The 23,478-nt window shown below is 37.7% G+C and overlaps 1 protein-coding gene across 5 annotated transcripts; it reads left to right on the top strand.

The window, feature by feature from the left end:
- Window positions 1-713: 713 nt before the first annotated feature.
- On the top strand, window positions 714-23,389 carry Lsd-1 (lipid storage droplet-1). 5 transcript variants are annotated; one of them, XM_034972524.2, is made up of 9 exons: window positions 714-870; window positions 7,094-7,209; window positions 8,820-9,005; window positions 9,612-9,807; window positions 18,245-18,435; window positions 18,798-18,979; window positions 19,938-20,004; window positions 20,161-20,259; window positions 22,145-23,389. In XM_034972524.2, coding segments are annotated over exons 1-9 (1,146 nt in total). In that variant the 5' UTR covers window positions 714-869; the 3' UTR covers window positions 22,253-23,389. The 5 variants fall into 5 exon arrangements, with proteins under 5 accessions (XP_034828415.1, XP_069357399.1, XP_069357400.1 ...); XM_069501298.1 differs by lacking the exon at window positions 714-870 and adding an exon at window positions 5,899-6,165; XM_069501299.1 differs by lacking the exon at window positions 714-870 and adding an exon at window positions 5,905-6,165 and having other exon boundaries at window positions 18,257-18,435.
- Window positions 23,390-23,478: the final 89 nt, after the last annotated feature.

The following is a 23,478-nucleotide window of genomic DNA, read 5'->3' as shown; positions in this document are numbered from 1 at the left end:
TTCACTCAGTACTGAAGCGACTGTTAATGCCATCTAGTAGCGACACTTTGCAGTTATCGAAACTACTTTCAAAGGCCCATATTACAATGCAGCTATTTGAACGAGAAATGGCATATTTGCTTTTTTAGGGTTCCGTACCTCAAAAGGAAAAACGGAACCCTAATAGGATTACTTTGTTGTCTGTCTGTCTGTCAAGAAACCTACAGGGTACTTCCTGTTGACCTAGAATCATGAAATTTGGCAGGTAGGTAGGTAGTACGGTACGGAACCCTCATTGCACGAGCCTGACTCGCACTTGGCCGGTTTTTATAGTGTTTTACCTACACTTCAAGGAAATTTCTAAATAATTTTAAACTACTTTTTGCTGTCGCCTAAAACACAGGTATATACCTAGCTTAGGGACAGTCGGTATTTCTGTATACTTAACAAAATTGGTATGTTATTATAAGCATGTATTTTGTACTTTTAGATATTATGCAGACTATGTATTTGTAACCTATGTATGTTTTTGATCAATAAAAAATAATTTTAATTTAATTTAATTTAAATTCGCCAAGCGAATAACCTCTGTAAATAACGATTCAAAAAACCTTCGTGTGCGACTCTGACTTGCTCTTGACGGGTACAGTTTTTTGGGCCGTCGCGTCGTCGCTTCGTGTAAAAAAAGTCCGTGTCGCTCGTAAGCATCTGCGTGGTATCTAGCGCATGCAGAGGCAGTGGTCGAGCGCTACCCGGCTCAGTCAGTATCAGTTGACCGTTAGAAAGGGGTGTTAGAGCGGCTGCTGTCTCCACTCACCACTCACCACCACCACTCACCACTCACCACCAACTACCAACGTGCCTACATACACGCCAGTCACAAAATCACAAGTAAGTGCAATTTTACATTTTTTCCTTCCCGTACGATTTTACTCAATATAATTTTATTAAAAAACACGACTGCATTCCCATGATGATTTTTTTTTTCAAATTTATAGCCAGTGTCACTCGTGATGACTCGTTACAATCCTACTAGGATTCTAACGGTACCCCATCCATCCAAATCTTTTGAGGCATTTTGAAGTTATTGTGGAATAGAATAAAGAAACACCCTGAAAACATTAGGTACCTACCCTCCTTTTTTGGGCAGTTAGTAAAAATGAGGTGCTTCCTGAATCCTGTTTTTTATATGCATACTAGCTAATGCTCGCGACTTCATCCGCGTGGAATACGCAAATTACAAACCCCTATTTTACCCCCTTAGGGGTTCAATTTCCAAAAAATCTTCCTTAGCGGATGCCTACGTCATAATGGCTATCTGCATTCTGCATGCCAAATTTCAGCCCGATGCGTCCAGTATTTTGATAGATCAGTCATTCAGTTAGTCAGTCAGTCAGTCAGTCACCTTTTCTTTTTATATGTATATTTAGAAGTACCTAATATTGCTTGCTCAGATACCTAACCGATATTGTTGCATATATTCTAAACTTTTTTACCGTTTACCATGGTTGCAGTGATTAACCGCCGTTTTTACCACGTTTTTACCCGACATGTAGGTACTTTACCCGACTTTAAAGAAAAGAAGGCTTAGCAGCTATGTAAATTTAGTAATAGGTATCGTTTGTTCAGTAATACCTATCTGTAGTCACGCCTGTAATTCACTGCCACATTTTCAGCGGCTACCGCCATCCAGACGATTAAAAAATAAAAATAACTGAACGGATAGCTACTTCTCTTTATTATAAGTTTAGTAAGTATAGTACGCGACAGCTTGACATGGCAATCGGGGAGGGAGCGCCCCGCACACCCGTACAGCTCCCGCGCTAACCCGGTGCGGGCGAACGCGGGTGACATGCGGGTGCGCGGGGTGTCCCCCCGCCTCCCCCGATTGCTAACCTAATTCCACGCGGACGAAGTCGCGGGCACCAGCTTTAAATTAAATTATTATTTATTGATCAAACAGAGGTACAATTATACATACTTTACTTACGAGAACGAATACATGCTTATACATAATAACAAAGCCAATTTGTAAAGTAGGTAGGTATACAGAAAAATCGACTGTCCCTAAGCTAGGTATACACCTGTGTTTTAGGCGACAGCACTCTCCTTAAAATTGATGGTTCATTTTATATTCAAAAGAAAAGGAATCTGCATGTAAGGTAGATATTATAAAATTTAACATGTTTACTATAACTATTAGAACTATAACTATTAGTGTGCGTGTATGTGTGAGTGTATATGTGTGTGTGTGTGTGTGTGTGTGTGTTAGCTAGTTTGTACCTAAATATTTTATTTTTTTGCCAGTTTTACTGTTTAAATTGTATTGCACCATATCCATAGTCCATAAGTCCATAGGTCTACCACGCAGGCAGCACGCCATCACGCACGAGTCACGGTTAGGAAGCGTTTGGTGAAACACGATGTTTTTATTGTGTGACCAGTGGTCAAGATAAAGTCCTGATAACGGTGTGGTCCGGGTCGAGGGTCACTTTTTCATTTTTCATTATATAAGTAGTTACTTCAATTCAATTTTGCAAAGATTGAACACTATAGTGTTATAATACTTTAATGATTGTTGATAATGATAATTGAGCCTCAATAGCTCAACAGGTAAAGGAGTGGACTGAAAACCGAAAGGTCGACGGTTCAAACCCCGCCCGTTGCACTATTGTCGTACCTACTCCTAGCACAAGCTTTACGCTTAGTTGGAGGGGAAAGGGGAATATTAGTCATTTAACACGGCTAAATTAAAAAATATTGTCTGTTCCCATTGGATTATAAGTCCAGCAAATTGCTAATGCGTGTGGCCGCCATTTTAGTGACTTCAGCACTAGACTGAAGTTTCGAGCTGATGGTATATTCTTATTTCGGCTGACGTCAAAATGACGTTTCAATTTGCGGGACTTATACAACGTGGGGTTATTCAAGGGGCGGTCCAACAAATTCCTGAAAGGCCGCCAACGCATTGGTGGTTCGTTTGGTACTGGGGCGGCGGTAATCACTTAACATCAGGTGACCCCCGTGACCCGCCTTCGAGCTCGTTTGCTCGCTATTTTTATAAAAAAAAAAACAGCACTAGCTATACCTAATGCCCACAACAGATTAGATATAGCTAATGCTGTTTTTTTTTTCAACCTACATTTCACGCCCTTAGGGGGGATTTTATCCTAAGTAAGATCCTACCCCGTAGACAGAACCTAGGTACGTTTCAAATTTCAAGTTAAAATAACAATAATTAAAACTTTCCTGTACAAACTTTTCTTCCCCTATTATACCACCCGGGATTTTCCAAATTGACTTAAGTAAGTAGGTACAAGGTATACAGATTTTTATTATATTTAAAGCTAATAAATAACCTAAATGTCCCAGGCTCCCAGCTCCTTCCACTCCAACCTTTGCTCAAAAGATTCTCAAGATTAATTTCTCAAGTTTCGTGAAGTGAAAGTGCTTCCGTTTTTAGGGTTCCGTAGTAAACAAGGAACCCTTATAGTTTCGCCATGTCCGTCCGTCTGTCCGTCCGTCCTCGGTTAATCTTAGTGAGACTATTAGTGCTAGAAATCTGTAATTTGATTAATCACGCCGACAAAGTGCTGAAATGAAATTTTGATAAATATTTTTTTAGGGTAGCTCCCCTACATGTAAAGTGGGGATGGATTTTTTTTCTCGTCTACCCCCTAGTGTGGGGTATCATTGAATAGGTCTTTTAAAAACACTGTGGGTGTGGGAACATCATTTTTCGATTTCTAGATCCGTTTGTAAAATATGATGTTTTAAAGTGCTAATTTTTATTAGAGTCAAGGGGGGGACACCCCCTCTATCAAAGTACTTGTAAAAGTTTATTTGAATATAAAAAAGATTTTTATTTTATTTATTTTATTTTATCAGCCAAATGGTAGTAGGTAGGTATACGTGAAAGAATCTACAGCAGAAGTATACATATAATCAATTTTAAAAGAAAACTATCATGGCTAAGTAGGGTTCACAGGTTAAGGAGTTATTTCTGTTTTTCGAGGATTGTGACTACGGAACCCTACACTGCGATGTTGCATTGCTACAGCATAGGGCGCGGTTCCGGGTCGCGTGTTTGTTTGTTAGTAAATAGTTTGCGGCAAATTCCGTCACCCGTCTTATGTCCACTTGCATCATGCATGACATGCGGTTAATTGATGAGTTTGTATGCCACTGCATACCATACAAGGTTCTTTTTATTATTTTAATTTAGAATATAATATAATAAAAAAAATCTTTGTATACCGTTGGCTTCCTATGAAATATTTCAATTTAAAAAAAAAAATAGTTACAGTTTGATTTTGAGATTTAATTACTTACCTGAAATGGGAAAAAGGAACCCTAATAGGATCACTTTATTGTCTGTCTGTGTGTTTGTCCGTCTGTCCATCGTGTCTGTCAAGAGTTAAAACCCTACTGTTTATTAAGCTATTACACTGATCGCGAGTAATTTACTGTTATTCATTGAGGAGTTCCGTTCTCCATCTCCGAAGATATTCATCAGATCTTTACCAAATTTATGAAAAGGGACCACCTCTGAAGTATGTCCTACAAAACAAAAAAAGAATCATCAAAATAGGTTCATAATTGACGGAGTAATCGCGTAACAAACATACAAAAAATTAAAAAAAAAACATACAGTCGAATTGAGAACCTCCTCCTTTTTTTGAAGTCAGTTAAAAAATAAAATAAAATAAACTCTTCTGTCACTTTAACCACCTTATTTAACTTAGTTACTTATTTTGAGCTAACTTTTAAATTTTTGATATTGTGGAACGTAACCTATTGATAATACATATTTAAAAAATCTAGTTATCTGCCCTTGTAGATTAATAATTTTAATTAGTTTAAAGATCCTAAGTCATTTCTCGGTATAAATGTTTACGTAATATTTATTAAAAGCGATGCCCTCATTTTTATAATTAGTAACAAAATAAAAACTTGTCAAGTGTGAGTCGGGTTCGCGCTCGAAGGGTTCCGTACTATCGTACAAGAAATATAATATGTAACTTTTTTTTTTTTGTGATGTAGGTACCTAACTACTAATTCACAGTTTTCGAACTTGTCCCTTTACTTGTACTATAAGATATTGCTAAAGTACGCGACAGGTCGAGATGGCTATCGGAGAGGGAAACGCCCCGCACACCCGCACAACCCTCGCGCTAATCCGGTGCAGGCGAGAGCGGGTGAAATGTGGGTATGAGGGGCGTCCCTCGAAGCAACCAAAACTGGATCAAAACTTATAGGATACTTCTCGTTAACTTAAGCAGGGCAACGTGTCTATCCTTTCGCAACTCGGAATCACTGCTCGACTCTCCTCCATATGTTACCAACGATTACTCTCATATTTTCGGCCACATCATACTGCCGCGGCGGGGGGACGACAGCTTAGAAAAGCTCATAGTGACGGGCAACACTGAGGGCAGAAGACCGAGAGGCCGCTCACCAACTAGGTGGTCCGACCAGCTAAAGGAGTCTAGCAGGTGTGGATTTCATCACATTGTAAAAATGGCCACCGACAGAAGCCGATGGAAACAGATAAGCCATTCGAGGGCAGTTTGCCAGGACCACGATCTTCAGCAATGAAGGAACGACCGGAGAGAGAGAAGCAGGACAAGAAAGGCAGGCAGGTATATTACGCGACAGGTTGAGATAGCAATCGGGATATGTCCCGATTGCCATCTCAACCTGTTATCAACGAAATAGGTTTTGATTCCCGTGACGGGTTAATAATTAATACGAAAGACAGACAGACAACGAAGTGATCCTACAAGGGTTCTTTATTTCCTTTTGAGTTATGGAACCCTAAAAATATCGATTTACGTTCCAAAGGAGATAGATAACCTCTCCTCACCTTTGCAGAGTACCTAAGTAGGTATTCTTAACGGAGGCTACGGAATCAGTTCACATCATGGTAATGCAGTGTAAACATATTGGCTAAAATTATATTAAAAAAAAAGTGGCTAGTACACCAACTAAACGCGCGTTTCCCACTAAGTGTAACATTCTTGTGTAAAAAAGTTTGCAACGCTCAAGCTATCATGACGGTGGGCAATTATAGAAAGGATATCGTAGAAACCGATTCTGCAGCCATCAGTAAAAGGGCAACAGGATCAATCGCTAAAAAGGCTGAAGCGTACTTACAGGCCGTCAAGCAGAGCCGGAAGCCGAAAGGTTAGTCAATTTTGCTGAAAAGTTTCAAATCTATTTGCCTCTTTACGCATTAATTTGAAACAAAAAAAAAATACAGAAACGCCAAAACCTCGGCTAAGCCTAGCAATCCAGAGAGGAATTTTTGTAACTATTATTACCTGTAAATATTAAAAAATATATAGGTATATTGTGTATACTACTAAAAATAATGAGGGTGATAATAGTAGGTAAGTATAGTTAACTATCTAAGTAAATAACTCGATACTTTATAAGACCGTAAATTAATTATGTACTTTCAATTTCTTTTGACCTGCAATTTGATCCTGCTTGGCCGTATCATGATAAATTAATATTAACGCTTTGCAAAATAAAAAATAGTTATGTATATTTTCTTATGTATTTATTTACTTATCTTATTTATAATGTTTATTGTGTTTTTTAACATCATATATCAAATTTCGGATCGATAGATCGTCCATCTTTCTAAGTTAATTTTAATCGTTTAAGCGATCGTTAACGCAATTATCATTAGTTTTTAGAACATAAAACGGCGAAGGAAAACATTGTAAGGGAACTTGAATACTTGAGAGTTCTTTTTCTATTATATTCTGCTAGCTGATGCCCGTAACTTCGTCCGCGTGGAATTAGGTTTTTTAAAAATCCCGTGGGGGGAACTATTTTATTTTCCGGGATAAAAGTAGCCTATGTCACTCTCCAGGTCTTTATCTATACCCATGCAAAAAATCACGTCAACCCGTTGCACCGTTGCGACGTGATTGAAGGACAAACCAACAAACAAACGCACTTTCACATATTTTATAATAAGGGTATACTGATAATAAGGGCACTGATTCAATTCCACTCCTCTCTGCTCTACTCTATTCCATTCCGATCCTTTCCATTCTATTCTATTAATTTAGTGGAGTGAAGGAAACGTTTTTGTGTGCAGTGACTGCAGTCCAGAAGCCAGGTCTGCCGCGGCTGGAGGCGCTGGAGCGGGTCGCCAACATACCGATAGTGGAGTCAGGCATTGAAGTCACTGAGAAGATTTACACTAAGATCAGGGTAACTATGTAAATTAATTTTTTCTGCCAAAAAGAATTCTTCGAATTAGCTCATATTATATCGATATAATTGTTCCAACATGGTTCCAACATCAAATTATTTTAATTCTTTAAACTAAGGTTGAGATCTAGAGCACACTTTGATTTTGCTTAGACTTACGGTTGAGTTAAAACTTAAAACGAAACAGGTTTATGTGAGAGATATAGCTCTGTCTTGTTTTAACTCTGTCTTAGTCTAAGATAAGTCAGAGTGCGCTCTATAGATCTCAGCCTGAGTCCTCACGCTAAGCTATTTGGCAGTCATTGATCCGATCTGTGCAATCCGCGCATAGATAGAAAGAATTTTGAAAATCGGTTCAAATTTGAAGGAGTTATGCAGTAAAATCGATAAAAAATTGATCCTGTATCCCGACAAATCCCTAATTGTTTTCAGGATAAAAACTACCCTATAGTATGTTAACCTGGAGTATCAGCTACCACTGTACTAAATTTCATTTAAATCCGTTCAGTCGTTTTCGCGTGATGCGCGCACATACAGACAGACAAAAAATCCAAAAAAAATGTTTTGGGGTATGTATATCGATAATGTTTTCTTCAATTAAAATTTTCAAAATATATTTAACTAGCTGATGCTCGCGACTTCGTTTGCGTGGAATTAGGTTTTTTAAAAATCCCGTGGGAACTCTTTGATTTTCCGGGATAAAAAGTAGCCTATGTCAATCCAGGTCTTAATCTACACCCACGCAAAAAATCACGACAATCCATTGCACTGTTGCGACGTGATTGAAGGACAAACCAACAAACCAATAAATAAAAACACTTTCGCATTTATAATAAGGGTAGGTACTGATGCACAGAATTCGTCAAGTTACAGTTTTATTATAATTTATAAGTATAGATTCTGATAGGCAGCCGCTGCCTGTCTGGCTGCCACAACTAGGCTGCCTAGTGCATAGGAACTCCAATCCTGAAAATGCTATGCAAATGTCAGCTATAAGATGAACCTACCTGCCAAATTTCATGATTCTAGGTCAACGGGAAAACCCTAAAAATGACGATATTGGAGTCAGCGAATAACTATTAATGACTCATTAATGAGGAGTTTCATTGTTTTTAGGGTTCCGTACCTCAAAAGGAAAAACGGAACCCTTATAGGATCACTTTGTTGTCTGTCTGTCTGTCTGTCGGTCTGACAGGGTACCTCCCGTTGACCTAGAATCATGAAATTTTTCTGACATTTGGGGAAAAAATCTGAAAACTGAATTTGTGGTTACATCACACAAAAAAAAATTGTGGTCATGAACTAATAATTAGTATTTTCAATTTTCTAAGTAAGATACTGAGTAAGGTACTACACCTGTGCATTCTAAAACAGATTTTTATTTATTTTTATGTATCATTGTTTTTGAATTATCCTGCAAAATGTCGAAAAAATACGACTGTAGTACGGAACCCTCATTGCGCGAGCCTGACTCGCACTTGGCCAGTTTTTGATACTTTTCGCAAAGGCAAATAAGACAAGTAGTTATACCTAAGTAATATAGCCACTAAGATACTGAATAGCCATGATATTTGCGGAACACATTTCACGAACAAAATTCTATATTTCAGGAATCAAACCCGATCATACGTTGGTACCTATCCCTGGGAGAGAGGTCGTTCGCCACGGGAGTGCAGCTGGCTCTGCCCGCTGTGCATCTGCTGGAGACGCCCATCCACCAGCTTGACAAGTTCCTGTGTATGTCGCTAGATGTCGTCGAGAGAAGGGTGCCGTCTATTCACTTGCCACCCCAAGATGTGAGTCGAACGGTTTCAGTCTCTGGGAGGAAAGTCTATGTTACACTCCAGATTGGATTATCCTTCAATCACGCCGCAACAGAACAACGAATCAATGTGATATTTCGATCTGCATTGTTATATACCTAGGCTACTTCTTACCCCGAAATCAACGATTTCGTGCGGGATTTTTTAATCTTGATTCACGGGCATCCTCTAAATAAACTACAAAAACAAATTGTTGCAATGTTACCTATCATGGCCCGAAGTGCAACAATAAGAACAACAAGCTGCGCCAGATCCTTCTTTCCACGCACATGCAAACTGTGGAACTAACTCCCATCGGCGATGTTCCCACTAGATTACAACATGGGGTTATTTCAAGGGGCGCGGCGGACCAACAAATTCCTAAAAGGCCGGCAACGCATCGGCGGTTCCTCTGGTGCTGCAAATGTTCATGGGCGGCGTTAATCACTGAACATCAGGTGACACGCCTGCTCGTTTGCACGCTGTCTCTATTAAAAAAATTAAAAAAAAACTAGTACCAGACTGTAGTTTCGTTTAAAAAAGAGTCGCACAGTTCTGAATTGGATTCCAACGGTCAACCTTCCTAATGTCCTCACTCAGTCTGCCCATCGTCAGATGTACTCGGAGACGCGGCGCTTCGTGCTGCGCCGGGCCGACTCCGTCAAGCAACTGGGGACTGCGGTGCTGGACTCCAGGGTTACGGCGGTGACCGCCAGCGCGCTGGACAGGGCGCTCTCCACGGCCGACAAGTACGTCGACAAGTACCTGCCGCCCGATTACCAGGATGCTGCCGATGGTAAGACTGCTTTGGTTATATTGGAAAATATTTATTTTTTATTCGACTACGTGATGGTCGGGTAAATGTGCAATCTTGATCAACCCATCGCCGGCTCACTACTGAGCACTGGTTTCATTCTTAGAAAGAGAAGAGTTTGACCATAGTCTACCATGCTGGTCAAGTGCGGATTGGCGGACTTCACACACCTTTGAGAACATTATGGAAAACTTTCAGACATGCAGGTTTCCTCACGATGATATTTAATTGCTCAAAACGCACAGATCTCCGAAAAGAGGGCTCTTTTCTGGAGATGCGGGGCGTTGCGCGTCACGTGGTGCGTTGCGGCTTGCCCGGTATCGAACCTTGGACCCCCCAAATCTAGGATACTTATTTCTCAACAACTATGGCTATCATTGCTCGGTTATAATTAGGTAGATACCTGTTGAGTTTTATTGTATATTAGTTTTTAATTTTACGGATCATTAAAATGAAACCATTTTACTTGGCGTCCAATAGACCACAGACAACTTTATTTTTCTTAAATATCTTAAACTAACTCTTTACTCTATTACCATAGATTCGCTTAGATAGACTAGATATTTTTAAAGGCAAAGGAAATAAATTAATTTCTATCACACTCCCCTAATTTTGTTTCCTTTGTCTTTTACACAATTTTCTTTTTTAACACAAAAACAATTTTTTTCTTTTATACTAAGTTACACAGAAATTACTTATTCAAAATTTTAACAATGTTGGTTTTTTCACTTATTTATTAAATGACAATTATATAAACAAAAAGTTGTTTTATTTTCCTTATACATAGTTTTTAGTTTAGTTACTACATTTACTAAGTTATTACTTATTACTAAAACATTCTTAAGATAAAGTTATACAATTTTAGATTAAAACAAAAGTTATATAGAATTCCTACTTTGAATTAAGTTTTAAGCAATATTTTTAAATTTTAAACACAGAATTTAATTTATACAACAATCTTATTAGCATGATAATTAAATTTGATTCTGGTTAGTACTTTAGTAAAAATGTCAGCTGTTTGTTCACTAGTTGGACAATATTTTATCATCAGATCACTGTTTTTCACTTTTTCATGGATAAATTTGAATCGAACGTCTATGTGTTTGGAACGTCTATTTATAACTCCATTCTCAATTAGTCTAATTGCACTTTGATTGTCTATAAACACTGTCACTTTAACACTAGTTAAGTCCAAGAGTTCTTGAATCACTGATTTTAAGTATAATAGTTCTTTGCAACATTCAGCTGCGGCAATGTATTCAGCCTCAGTGCTAGAAAGTGCTACTATAGGTTGACGTCTCGTGCACCATGTTACTGGGCAGTTGCTCAGGAATATTATATATCCCGTTGTGCTTCTCCTTGTTTCAGAATCTCCAGCATAGTCTGAGTCACAATATGCTGTTAGTTCGATATCTTGTTTCTCTTTCTTGTAAATAAGACCTTTCTCTTTAGATCCTTTGAGATATTTCAATATCTGTTTCAAATTGTGTACATCTTGATCGGTTGGGTTTTCTACTTTTCTGCTGCAGTAGTTAACAGCAAAACTTATGTCGGGTCTAGTTTTATTTGAAATGTATGTTAAACTTCCGAGTAGTTCTCTGTAAGGAAATTTAGTGTTCTTTGGTGATTCTATTACTTTACTCGATTCTATTGGTATCTGTGATATTTTTGTTTCCATCATATTATAATCGTTTAAGAGGTTTTCTATAAAATTTTCTTGTTTTAAGTTTAACTCATCTTCCTTTTGTATTATTTCCATACCAAGGTACTTTTTGGGTTGTTATCTACTTTAGTTATAAATCTGTTTCCTATTTTTCTTATTATTGTGTCTATTTCTTTTTCATCTTTCCCAATTACTATTCCATCATCTACATGGATGCCTAAAAATATTGAATTTTCCTCATTTTTGAAAATACATGGTTCTGTTTTAAGTTGTAATAAACCTTGACTGTTCAAATAATTTGTAAATGTTTTATTCCACTTAAGAGGAGCTTGTTTCATGCCATACAGGGCTTTCTCTAATTTGCATATACCGTTAATATTCATTCCCTCAGGTGGATACATATAGATTTCTTCATTGTCCAATCTGCCATATAAAAATGCAGTTTTAATATCAAATGTTTTGATTTTTAAATTGTTTAGAGCAGCAATTGCTAAAATCATTCTTAAAGGACTACTGTTTATTACTGGACTGAAAATCTCATTATAGTCAATTCCCTCTCTTTGCTCAAATCCTCTGATCACAAGACGAGCTTTGTATGTGCCATCATCTTTAATCTTTAATACCCATTTATTACTTAGAATCTTTTTTCCTTTAGTCTCTTCTTCACTTACAATTTTCCAAACTTCATTTTTAATCAAAGAATTCTTTTCATCTTCAATAGCCTCTTGCCATTTATGTTTGTCTTTACCACTAATTGCTTCACTATATGTAATCATAACATAATCTTCATATCTTTGCGGTGGTTTTCGTTGTCTTTTACCTTTTGAACTTTCTGTATTGTCATCATCCTGATTTGTATCTGTTATGTCATCGGGTATATTTATTTCTTCTTCATTTGTTTTTGGTTCTTCTTCATATATTTTTTGGATTTCATTGTCTGTTTGTGTCTGTGTTGTTTCATTGTTCTTAGTGTTTTCTTCATTCATAACTTCTTCTATTTCTTTTTCCATATTTTCTTTATTTTGTAATGAGCTATGAGTTAATTCAACTATATCTTCATCATTTTCTAGGTTATTACTTTTTACTTCTTTTTTGCTTTGAACAAATTTGACATCTCTTCTTATTATTATTTCTCTGTTTTCAGAATTCCAGAGTCTATATCCAGTCGGAGCGTATCCAATCATTATAAGTTTTTCACTTCTCTCGTCTAATTTTTTAGGGGTTTTAATATTTTTGTATAGACTTCTGAACCGAATATTTGAATATTTGTCACATTTGGTTTTTTATTTGACCACATTTCTATTGGAGTTAGTGTTTGATTATCTCGTGGAGTTCTGTTTAACAAGTAGGTTGCTGACAGTACAGCTTCGCCCCACATTTCAAATTCTAGGTTAGATTCATATAGCATAGCTCGTGCTTTCTCCATCAAGGTGCGGTTAAAACGTTCAGCTTTGCCGTTAAGTTGTGGACTGTAGGGTATTGTATAGTCTATTTTTATACCTTTGTTTTTACACCATTCTTTCAGGTTATTACTAGAATATTCTCCACCACCATCGCAGCGTATGATGCTGATTTTTTGGTTTGTGTGTCTTTCCATTTCTTGAACGTATTGTTTTAAATACATAAATACTTCACTTTTATTAGATAATAGATAGACTTGAGTATAATTTGTATAGTCATCAATAAATGTTAATATATATTTCTTTTCATCCCACGTTATGGGTGAAATCGGCCCACACACATCTGTGTGTATTGTATGTAATTTTCTTTCAGATTTTTGTCTAGTATGAAATGGTATTCTTGTTTGTTTTGCCTTCATACATATGTCACAAGTAGAGGTAAGTGTATCTATTTCCTGACTTGTTATATTTATGCCATTTACTGATTTAATAATATTTTTCAATGTTTCTTTTCCAGGATGGCCATATCTACGGTGCCACTCTTCAGCTGTTTCTTTTTTATATGAAATCAAGACATTTTCTTCAGTATTTGTGTTGATATTTATGTTATATAAACCTTTAATATTTTTTTCGCCTTGTAGTATTATTTCATCGTCCTTTTTAATAATAACATTATCTTTTGTGAATATGACAACTCCGTCTTTCTCCGTTATAGCATTAACTGACAGTAAGTTTTTTTCAAGTTTTGGAACATAAAGCACATCATCAAAGTTGCAGTTTTTAGTTTCTATTGTGCCTATATTACTTGCTGTTATTGTGTTATTCTTTTCTGCGGTTTTTATTTCTATTTCACATTGTTTTTTATTATGTAATATTAAGTCGTTATTTGTCATGTGACTGGTACAGCCTGAATCGATTATGAAATTTTCATTGACGGCCAGAAAAGATACTTGTTTCTTTTTCCAGAAGCAATCTTTTTCTTGATGATTGTTCTTCTTACAGACAGTGCAAAAAGGTTTCTTGTTTTTATGAAAGCAGTCTTTTTCTAAGTGATTATTTTTATGACAAAATTTGCAAGATTTGAACTTTCTATTGTTATTGTTTTTATTATAGGCTTTAAATGCAACATTTTCAGTATTATTCGTGTTTGACAAGCGCTTTTCTTCAGCTAATATTCTTGAAATTAAATTGTTAATAGTTTTGTCAGAGGTTATAGTTGATTCCCATGCTGTTATGAAGCTATTGTACTGCTCAGGTAATGTGGACAGAATTTTTGAAATGAGCATGTTTTCATTTATTTGTTCACCAAGACAATTCAGTTGGTATGCTATGTTTTCAAGCGAGCTAATATGGAAGGTCATATCATGTTGTTTGTTATAAGAATATTGGAAGAATTCTTGTAAAGTATTACATTTTTGTTGGTCACTTTTCTTTTCGAAGATAAAGCATAGCTTGTTATACATTTGAGATGCAGTACTGCATGATAGTAATAATGGTAGGTGTTTACGGTCAACTGTACTGGTGATAATTTTTTTAGCTTGGGCATCTTTTTTTATTTCTTCTTTGGAGGTGTACGTTTTGTCTGTCGGATCAAGTGTGATTTCATACAAATCAGTACTTCGGAGATGAATATCTATTTGAAATTTCCATAAGGTAAACGTTTTTTCATTTGTAAGCCTTTGTATACGAGAAATTTCGTCTTTTTCCTCCATTTTGGTTTTCACGAGTTTTCACAACTCACAACTTTTTCTTACACAGTTTTATGTTTATTATTTTTACGGTATAGGTGTTTTATTATTTATTTTTACGTTTATCGGAACCACTGGTCTGCTACCATGTTGAGTTTTATTGTATATTAGTTTTTAATTTTACGGATCATTAAAATGAAACCATTTTACTTGGCGTCCAATAGACCACAGACAACTTTATTTTTCTTAAATATCTTAAACTAACTCTTTACTCTATTACCATAGATTCGCTTAGATAGACTAGATATTTTTAAAGGCAAAGGAAATAAATTAATTTCTATCAATACCTACTAATTACGAATCGTAGTAAATAATTCCAATAATGATGTCAGACACATAAACCACAAAACGTTATCGACAGACAACCTTTCATGTAATTTGCTATATTAATATGTCAAATCGATACTGATCCCTGAACTTTGATGATCTGAGCCTTCGTCTGGGCGATGTCTAATTGTGATAGGGCCTATCACTCCTCCACTGTACTCTTCAGTAGGTTTGCCTAATTACTCATTATTGTATGTAGGTAGTAGGTACTTACCTAATTGATAAACTTAGAACTACTGAACCGATTTTATTAATTTTTCCACCATTGTCGTACCTACTCCTAGCACAAGCTTTACGCTTAATTGGAGGGGAAAGGGGAATATTAGCATGATACACTTGGCTAATATTCTTTAACATCAGGGGACCCGCCTGCTAGTTTGCTCGGAATTTTTATTTGAAAGAAAAAGTAGTTTGATGAGAATCTACTTTTTTCAAATTAAAATTCCCTACCCTATCCTATTTTTAGGGTTCCGTACCTCAAAAGGAAAAAGGAATCCTTGTAGGATAACTTCGTTATCAGTACTCTGTCTGTCTGTCTATCGTGTCTGTCAAGGAAAACCTATAAGGTACTTCCCGTTGACCTAGAATCATGAAATTTGGCAATATAAATCTTATAGTAGGTACAAGTAAAGGAAAAAATCCGAAAACCGTGAATTTGTGGTTACATCACAAGAAAAAATATGTGTTTATGAACAACTAGCTGATCCCCGCGGCTTCGCCCGCGTAGATTTAGGTTTTTAAAGATCCCGTATAGCCTATGTCACTCAGGAATAATGTAGCTTTCTACTGGTGAAAGAATTTTTAAAATCGGTTCAGTAGTTCTAAAGATTACCCCCTACAAACAAACTTAACGACATTACCTCTTTATATAATACAACGGGCCGTGCAGCAGAAATCGTAATATTTTAATTTCGCCATAACTTCAAAACCAAACGTCCAATTTTAATCATTCAAAGACCAAATATTATCTCCATAAACTGTTCTTAGTGATGAAATCATTTATTTTGATAAGGATTAATAGCATGAGTAAAATAAACGCGTTTAAATGTAGTCCAAAAAAAATTCAAGATTTTTAAATAAAAAAATGGTTGCTGTGCCTCACTCGACATAGATGGGTATAGTGTGTCGCGGACTTTTTTGTAGATATTTATAAGATCTACAATTAATTAGAACATTTTATGGTTCTATCTTTTATAGTTTAGGCAGCGTACGCAAAATAAGTAACTTTTCTGGTTGATTTTTTACACCTTGTGTCCGAAAAACCCAAATATCTTACGGAACCCTATTTTTTTCCAAAACAAAATATAGCCTATGTTACTCGTGGATAATGTAGCTTTCGAATGGTGAAAGAATTTTTAAAATCGGTCCAGTAGTTTTTGAGCCTATTCAGTACAAACAAACAAACAAACAAAGTTTTCCTCTTTATAATATTAGTGTAGATAAAGGATTTACAACTTTCAAAGTTAGATTAACATACCAAGTGGCGTATCATAATATGAAAGGGCTTTCTAAAACAGATTTTGATTTATTTTAATGCATATAATAGGCCTACTTAGTTATTGATGAATCGTGCGAAATGTAAAATACGACGAATAAATGAAAAATACGACTGTAGTACGAAACCCTTGGCGAGGGAGTCGGACTTGCACTTGGCTGGTTTTTTTTATTCAGACACAAGTTGCCCTTGACTGTAATCTCACCTGGTGGTAGGTGACGATGCAGTCTAATATGGAAGCGGGTTAATCTGGAAGTGGTTTGGAAGTTTTATTAAACCCATATTCCTTAGTTTCTACATGGTGTCGTAATTCGTACCAGAACGCTAAATCGCTTGGGCGGTACGGTTTTGCCGGTAGGGTGGTAAATAGCCACAGCCAAAGCCTCCCACCTGTGCAGACCAGAGAAAATTTAGAAATTACAAAATTCCAAATTTCCTCTGCCGGGAATTGGGTATTTGCCTGTGTCAAAAATAAATTATTTCTCAGTGATTATTAAATAGAGGGTCTTCCAAAATGTGTAAAATCCACGCCCTTTGATAGTTTTAAAATATGTATAACCATTTTAAATTATCGTTTAAACTAAAAAAAGCACGTCAAATGATTGTGACGTCACATTTCAATATTTCATAGTAGCTCGCATACCTTGTTTTGACGTTTGATAAAAAGTTACCTACTGATTTGACTAGTTGTTAAATACCAAATTAAGCCTCAATAGAGCCTCAATAGCTCAACCGGTAAAGGAGTGGACTGAAAACTGAAAGGTCGACGGTTCAAACCCCGCCCGTTGCACTATTGTCGTACCTACTCCTAGCACAAGCCTGACGCTTAGTTGGAGAGGAAAGGGGAATATTAGTCATTTGACATGGCTAATATTCTTTTTAAAAAAAATGAACCCAAGAACCTCCCATTAATATGAGCACAACGTTCACCACTACGCTGCGGTAGGGGGAGGTCGTTAAATCCGGTGTCGTATCGAGTTATTGACTGCAATTTACCGTAATAAGCATTATCTCGGACCTCGGGTTATCGCCAGTTGGAATGACAAACGACAATAACAAATCACGCGTTTTGCTGGACTTTGCGTCCGCTCAAGCATGGGACGCTATTCTTTGCTACCTATGTATATCTTACGATCCTATCAGCTAACTCAATTAACTCGAAATCGAACCCAGTTAAATAGCTCAATGCATATTTTTCATAATGACCTGCCAGTAAACAGGCTCTTACTTAACTAATGCCTACCCTGGCTTCAAAGTTCAAACCCTGTGCACGCCACTGGACATACCTAAATATTAAATTAATGTAAGTAAATCTCTATTTGTATTCTACGGTCTACAGTTTATGAACAAGTCAATGTAATTAGGCACGTACCCGAAAAGAAAAAACCGGTCAAGTGCGGCTACAGTCGCTCATTCATCATTTTGCACGATAAATCAAAAACTTATTTTACACTATTATGATACACCACGGCCCTCTTGTGTATAGTACTTAGTCTTAACTTTAAAAGTTCAAAATACTAATCATTTGTTCATGAACCCATTTTAAATTTTTTTGGACTCAAAAACCCTGCGCCTATGATATATCCAACCATTTGCACCCGAATTTCCTATCACTGGTATAAATATAACTAGGTATTCCATTTTAATCGTGCGCCTTGTACAGCTGGCGCCCTCTAGTGGGTGCACGATTGGGTATTGATTGCACCCAGGTCGGTTGCTCAGGTTGCTCGGTACGGAACACTAAAAAGATAGTGTTAGCGATTGCAGCTTTAAAACTTTACCATAGTGGTGATCATAGTGACTGGCGCGGACGTGGTGGACAGCAAGGACGAGTCGGGGCGCGCGCGCGCGGCGCAGGCGGTGGAGCACGGCGTGCGGCTGCGCAAGAAGCTGCAGCGAAGACTGACGCGCCAGGCGCTGGCCGAAGCTAAGGCCATCAAGGAGCAGATACACGTGCTGGTCTATGTTGCGGAGTTGGTGAGGGATTCTCGTTTAAATATCTTTTTATTTCTCCATCTATTCTGGACGGTTGGATAATATAATCCTTGTTCTCCAGTAGTAGCTATTTATTGCCGGTTCTGGCGCACTTGCGTGAGACAAAACATACAAAACGTCCATGAGTGCAAGGGAGATAGCGCTCTACAAAAGTGTTTGAAAAAAAATCCTCAAGACCGGTATAAGAAGATCTCTGTAATTGGCTTTATTTCGTAATTCATAATTTCGCTGTCATGGAATTTGAATGTTTAAATACTGTAAGGTTAAGTACGAAGAACCAAACTAATGCTGGCTTTCCTCGTGGCTGGCTGGTCTTAACACAGATTTTTATTGTCTTGGTACAGGTGGCAACAGACCCAGTTCTCGCGTGGGCTAAAGCGAAGGAGCTGTACGCGTCCCTGAGCCGGCCTGAGCCGGAGAACCAAGCTCGCCCTGCAACTCTGGAGGAACTGCTGGTGCTGCTGTCCAGGGAAAGTGCCAGGAAGATCGTCCACCTCATTAACTACACACATACGGACCTACCCAAGTATGATCCATCATCATCTCAACATCATCTTCTTCTTCTAAAAATATAAAAGTAAAAGCTAACTGACTGACTGATCTATCAACAACACACAGCTCAAACTACTGGATCGTGCATGCAGATAGCTATTATGACATAGACATCCGCTATGAAAGGATTTTTATCTAACCCCTAAGGGAGTAAAATAGGGGTTGGAAATTTGTGTAGTACGCACGTACTAAGCTAATCAGCCTAAGTATATAAACTTCCGAGGGCTTATCACCTTACATGGTCCTCTGCCTTCCTCATGCATCCACTTTCCGTCATCTACTTAACATCGCCGGTCCAATGGGCTAGGGGTGTCGTCGCAACTCGCACAGTACGCTCGGAACGTGGTCTCCACTCCAGGACATGTCTGCTACAGCATATAAGGACTCTGCCACTGTTTGTACCTTGGGCTGTTGGTTAGGCGCTGGTAAGTTTCGAACCTTCGTTCTTCTTGGCTGTCGCAATTGGTTTTGTGGAATCTTGAGTTTTCCTTTATTAACTTGTGTGTTGAAATCGATGTAATGTAAAAGTCCGTTAACGTTACGTGTTGAATTTAATCTCAAGCTTGTTAGTCCGTTTCCTGCCTAATGTCAGGCAGTCACATTATATGTCATATCACTGTCACTGTCAATGTCTTTAGAGTAGACCACAGACCCAGTGCCTTGTCTATGATCTATTTGTTTATAGTTGTGTTTACAACAGCCACAGACATGACCTATGCTAATACAAAAATTATTTTCGTGAAAACTTCTTGGCTCCATTGATATTTGATACACATAATATGTAGTTACTAATGTCTGAAGAGTTGAAGACTGAAGATAATGTACTGGCATTGTGTTTTATCTCTTTCTTGACTGCATCACTTTTCGGTGTAGGACCTGTAGGTGTTAGAAAAATAAGTAAATAATACTAGTTAATTTGTATTTTGTTGCAGCAATATCCGCCAAGGACTATCCATGGTGACGAGGCATCTCTCCACAGCTGCGGATGCTCTGCTCAAGGTAATAACTACATACTAAAAAAAGTGCATGCAGACATGTTTCCACATTTCTTTTCCATTCCATTCTTTAATCTATTTTCTGAAAAACATCTGGGCTAACCATAGATAAAAGACTACTTCTGTAATCTGTGGGGCTAACAATCCTTGATGTTTGCAGACTTTGCCCGTGGAGAGCGCGATCACGGAAGTGCGTGGCTTGCGCAACAGACTTCAGGAATTGCTGAAACAGCTGCAAGCTACCTCCAAGACCTATATGGTATGAAAACGTATTTTCGTATATTATTTCCATGCATAAGAACTATCTACGGCTTTCCTTGAAATTACATGTACAGCGCCATCTATGAGGCTTTTAAGGAACACGCCCGAGAAAGTTCTTCAATTGGCGAACTAAACAATGCAGTTTAGTTCACCACTGAGGACGTTTCTAGGCCTTACTGGTTTCTGGTTCCGGGTTCTGGTTGCCTTATGAAACGCAATTTAAATAGAATAGGATTCTCAAGGTCAACACATTACAATAAGTACAGACCTATTACCACTTTTATAGGTCGCATCGGAAAAATTCGTTTGCGCACGACTAATACTACCGAATGTACATTAAGTACCTAATCTAAATCTAATCTAAATCAGCCTGTGCTGTCCCACGTCTGGGCAAAGGCCTCCCTCCGATCCTTCCACAATTTTCTATTTCGTGCCTCTTCAGGCCACGTAACTGTAAATTTTTCTAATTCATCACGCCAACGTCGCCTCGGCCGACCACGCTGGCGTTGATGATTCTGGGGCGTCCAAAAAGAAGCAGATTTTGCCCATAACTCATCTGGCATACGGCACACATGACCTGCCCAGTCCCATTTGAGTAAAGCGGCTGCAAGGCCAACGTCAGCTACTCGCGTTTTGGAACGTATAGCAGAATTCCTTACGCGATCTGCTAGTTTTATACCTAATATGCTGCGTTCCATGGCTCTTTGGCAAACCTTGAGCCTGGACTTTTGAGAGTTTGTCAAGGACCAAGTCTGAGCACCATACGTGAGAGTTGGCAGAATGCACATGTCCATGAGCTTTCGCTTAAGATGTAATGGAAAGTTGCCTTTAAACAGTTCTTTCAATGACCAAAAGCTTCTCCAGGCATTTTCGATACGCCTTGTGATTTCTTTATCTTGGCGAGCCTGAAAAGAAACTATTTGGCCAAGGTAAATATATTCCTGGACATATTCAATTCTGTCCCCTCTCACTTCTATCCTCCGCTTGGTGCTATTTGTCATAAGCTTGGTTTTTGACATGTTCATATTCAGCCCAACCTCAAGGCTTACCGAGTTTAGATCATTCAGCATCTGTTCCAGTTCCGCCGCCGATGATGAAAAAAAGATAATGTCATCAGCGAAACGGAGGTTTGTTAGCCTACGCCCACCGATTTCAACGCCCCTTTCCTTATTATTAAGTACCTACATTATATTATTATACAGTGCGACAACTGACAAGGCTCTCTTGGCACTTGAATGACATTGACAGGTGGGCGCTGTTGGAGGACAAAGGCTTAGTAGAATATTCAAAGAAGAACAAAGGGGACACTTGACGGCAACGTTAGTTCCGATTTTCGCCACGCGCCAAGATAGCCTTGTCGCACTGTAACATAATAATGGAATATAGACCAATAAGCTATACGTTAAGATTTTAAAACAAGAACAACAGAGACTCGTGCTTCCTCGCTCATGATTCGCGCGTACCAAACATGGCACGTATGCAACAACCAATAGCGGACGGACGCGCGCTATGTGCGCGCTATGATTGGCTGAGATATTTTCGCGTCCTTCAAAAATAATTAATGATTAAACGAACTTACCTGTACGTGAACTTATCTTATACGAAGTGCTATGTCCGAAAAATAAGTAACGTCTAGATATTATTTAACACAATGTAGTAACACATAGGGTTCACCACTTCAGCACTGTAGTTAAGAGTTTTTCTTTTATTTTTATTACCCCCCGATTGGACTACCTCACTCGCCTCACGGCCGCCGCTCTGCTGCTTTTCATTTAGTTTAGATGATTGCGATGTTTCCGCAACATTCTGGGTTACTAATTCTCCGCAGTGCAGAATTCTGCGTAATTCTATACAGTGTCTGTAGCATAATGTTTGTGTTTCAGGAGCACCTCGCCATGCTGGTGGCGGGCAATGAGGAGAGAGAGAAGATCGCGCCGCGCTCTGTCTACGAGCAGAGGGACGACCTGGCGACCTTCAACGGCGTCAACTAGACCATAGATTATAGATACGTCGAACCATCTCGAACTGTTGTAGAGTCTGTCTTATGAAAGCTAAGTGAAAAATTGCGGCAAAATAATTAAAAAACCGGCTAAGTGCGAGTCAGACTCGCGCACCGAGGATTCCGTACTACGTATTTTTTCGCCATGTTTGTAATAAATTAAAAACTATTAATTAGTAGGTAAAAAGAAATTAAAATCTGTTTAAGAATATACAGTTAAAACCATTTCATATGATACCCCACTTGGTATAGTTATCTTATTTTGAAAATTAAAAATACTAATTATTATAATTGTTCAAGAACACATTTTAATTTTTTATTTGTGAAGTAACCACAAATTCGTGGTTTCGGATTTTTCCTTTACTTGTGCTGCAAGATCTACCTACCTGACAGACAGACACGACAGACAGATAGACGGACAGACAGACAGACAACGAAGTGCTCCTATAAGGGTTCGACTTTTATCCTGTTGAGGTATGGAACCCTAAAAATTAAAACGATTTTATGATTCTTTCCAGTTTTAAAACGCAAATATGTCACTCTCAGCTTTCATAAGAGGACAGATACCTACCTATTCGACTATTCGTCACTTATTACCTAATTAATTAAGTACATTAATATAAATACAATAATAATTATTAATAGTCTATACCTATTACCTAATCACCCTAATCAATATTCCTTTGTTAATTTGACGGTTGTAATTTTAAAATAAAGAACGGTAGGTATTTGCGTTAACTAATTAAAACAAACTACCGTTCTCAGAGTCGCTTAATCGTTACTTAAGTTTAGTTTAAACGAGACAGAGCTAATATATCTCAAATAAATCTGTCTCGTTTTAACTCAATCTTAAGTAGGTAACGATTAGCGACTCTGAGTGCGGCTGTATGCTAGACTGGATAAACCTAATTACTACCTAATCATTTATACCTACCTGCTTGTATGTTTTTTAAAGTATACCTATAATTACCTACCTACCCAATGACATGCTTATTAGAATGTCATTGTACCTACCTATCTAAGTAAACCCTTATTTTTTTAGGAAAGTAAGTATACTTATGCACAATTTTATGTTAATAATAAAATGTTACCTATTTATTTTTTAACTGAATAAATATACGCAGAATTAATCAAAGCTGCAGTGTTTTTATTTTTCTCTCTGGGATACCTTATAGTAAATACTTACCTACCGTATACTGACGACGACGCGGCATTGAT

The sequence above is a fragment of the Maniola hyperantus genome, chromosome 10 (assembly GCF_902806685.2).
Source record: "Maniola hyperantus chromosome 10, iAphHyp1.2, whole genome shotgun sequence".
NCBI lineage: Eukaryota > Metazoa > Arthropoda > Insecta > Lepidoptera > Nymphalidae > Maniola > Maniola hyperantus.
This window is presented reverse-complemented; position numbering and strand designations above follow the sequence as displayed.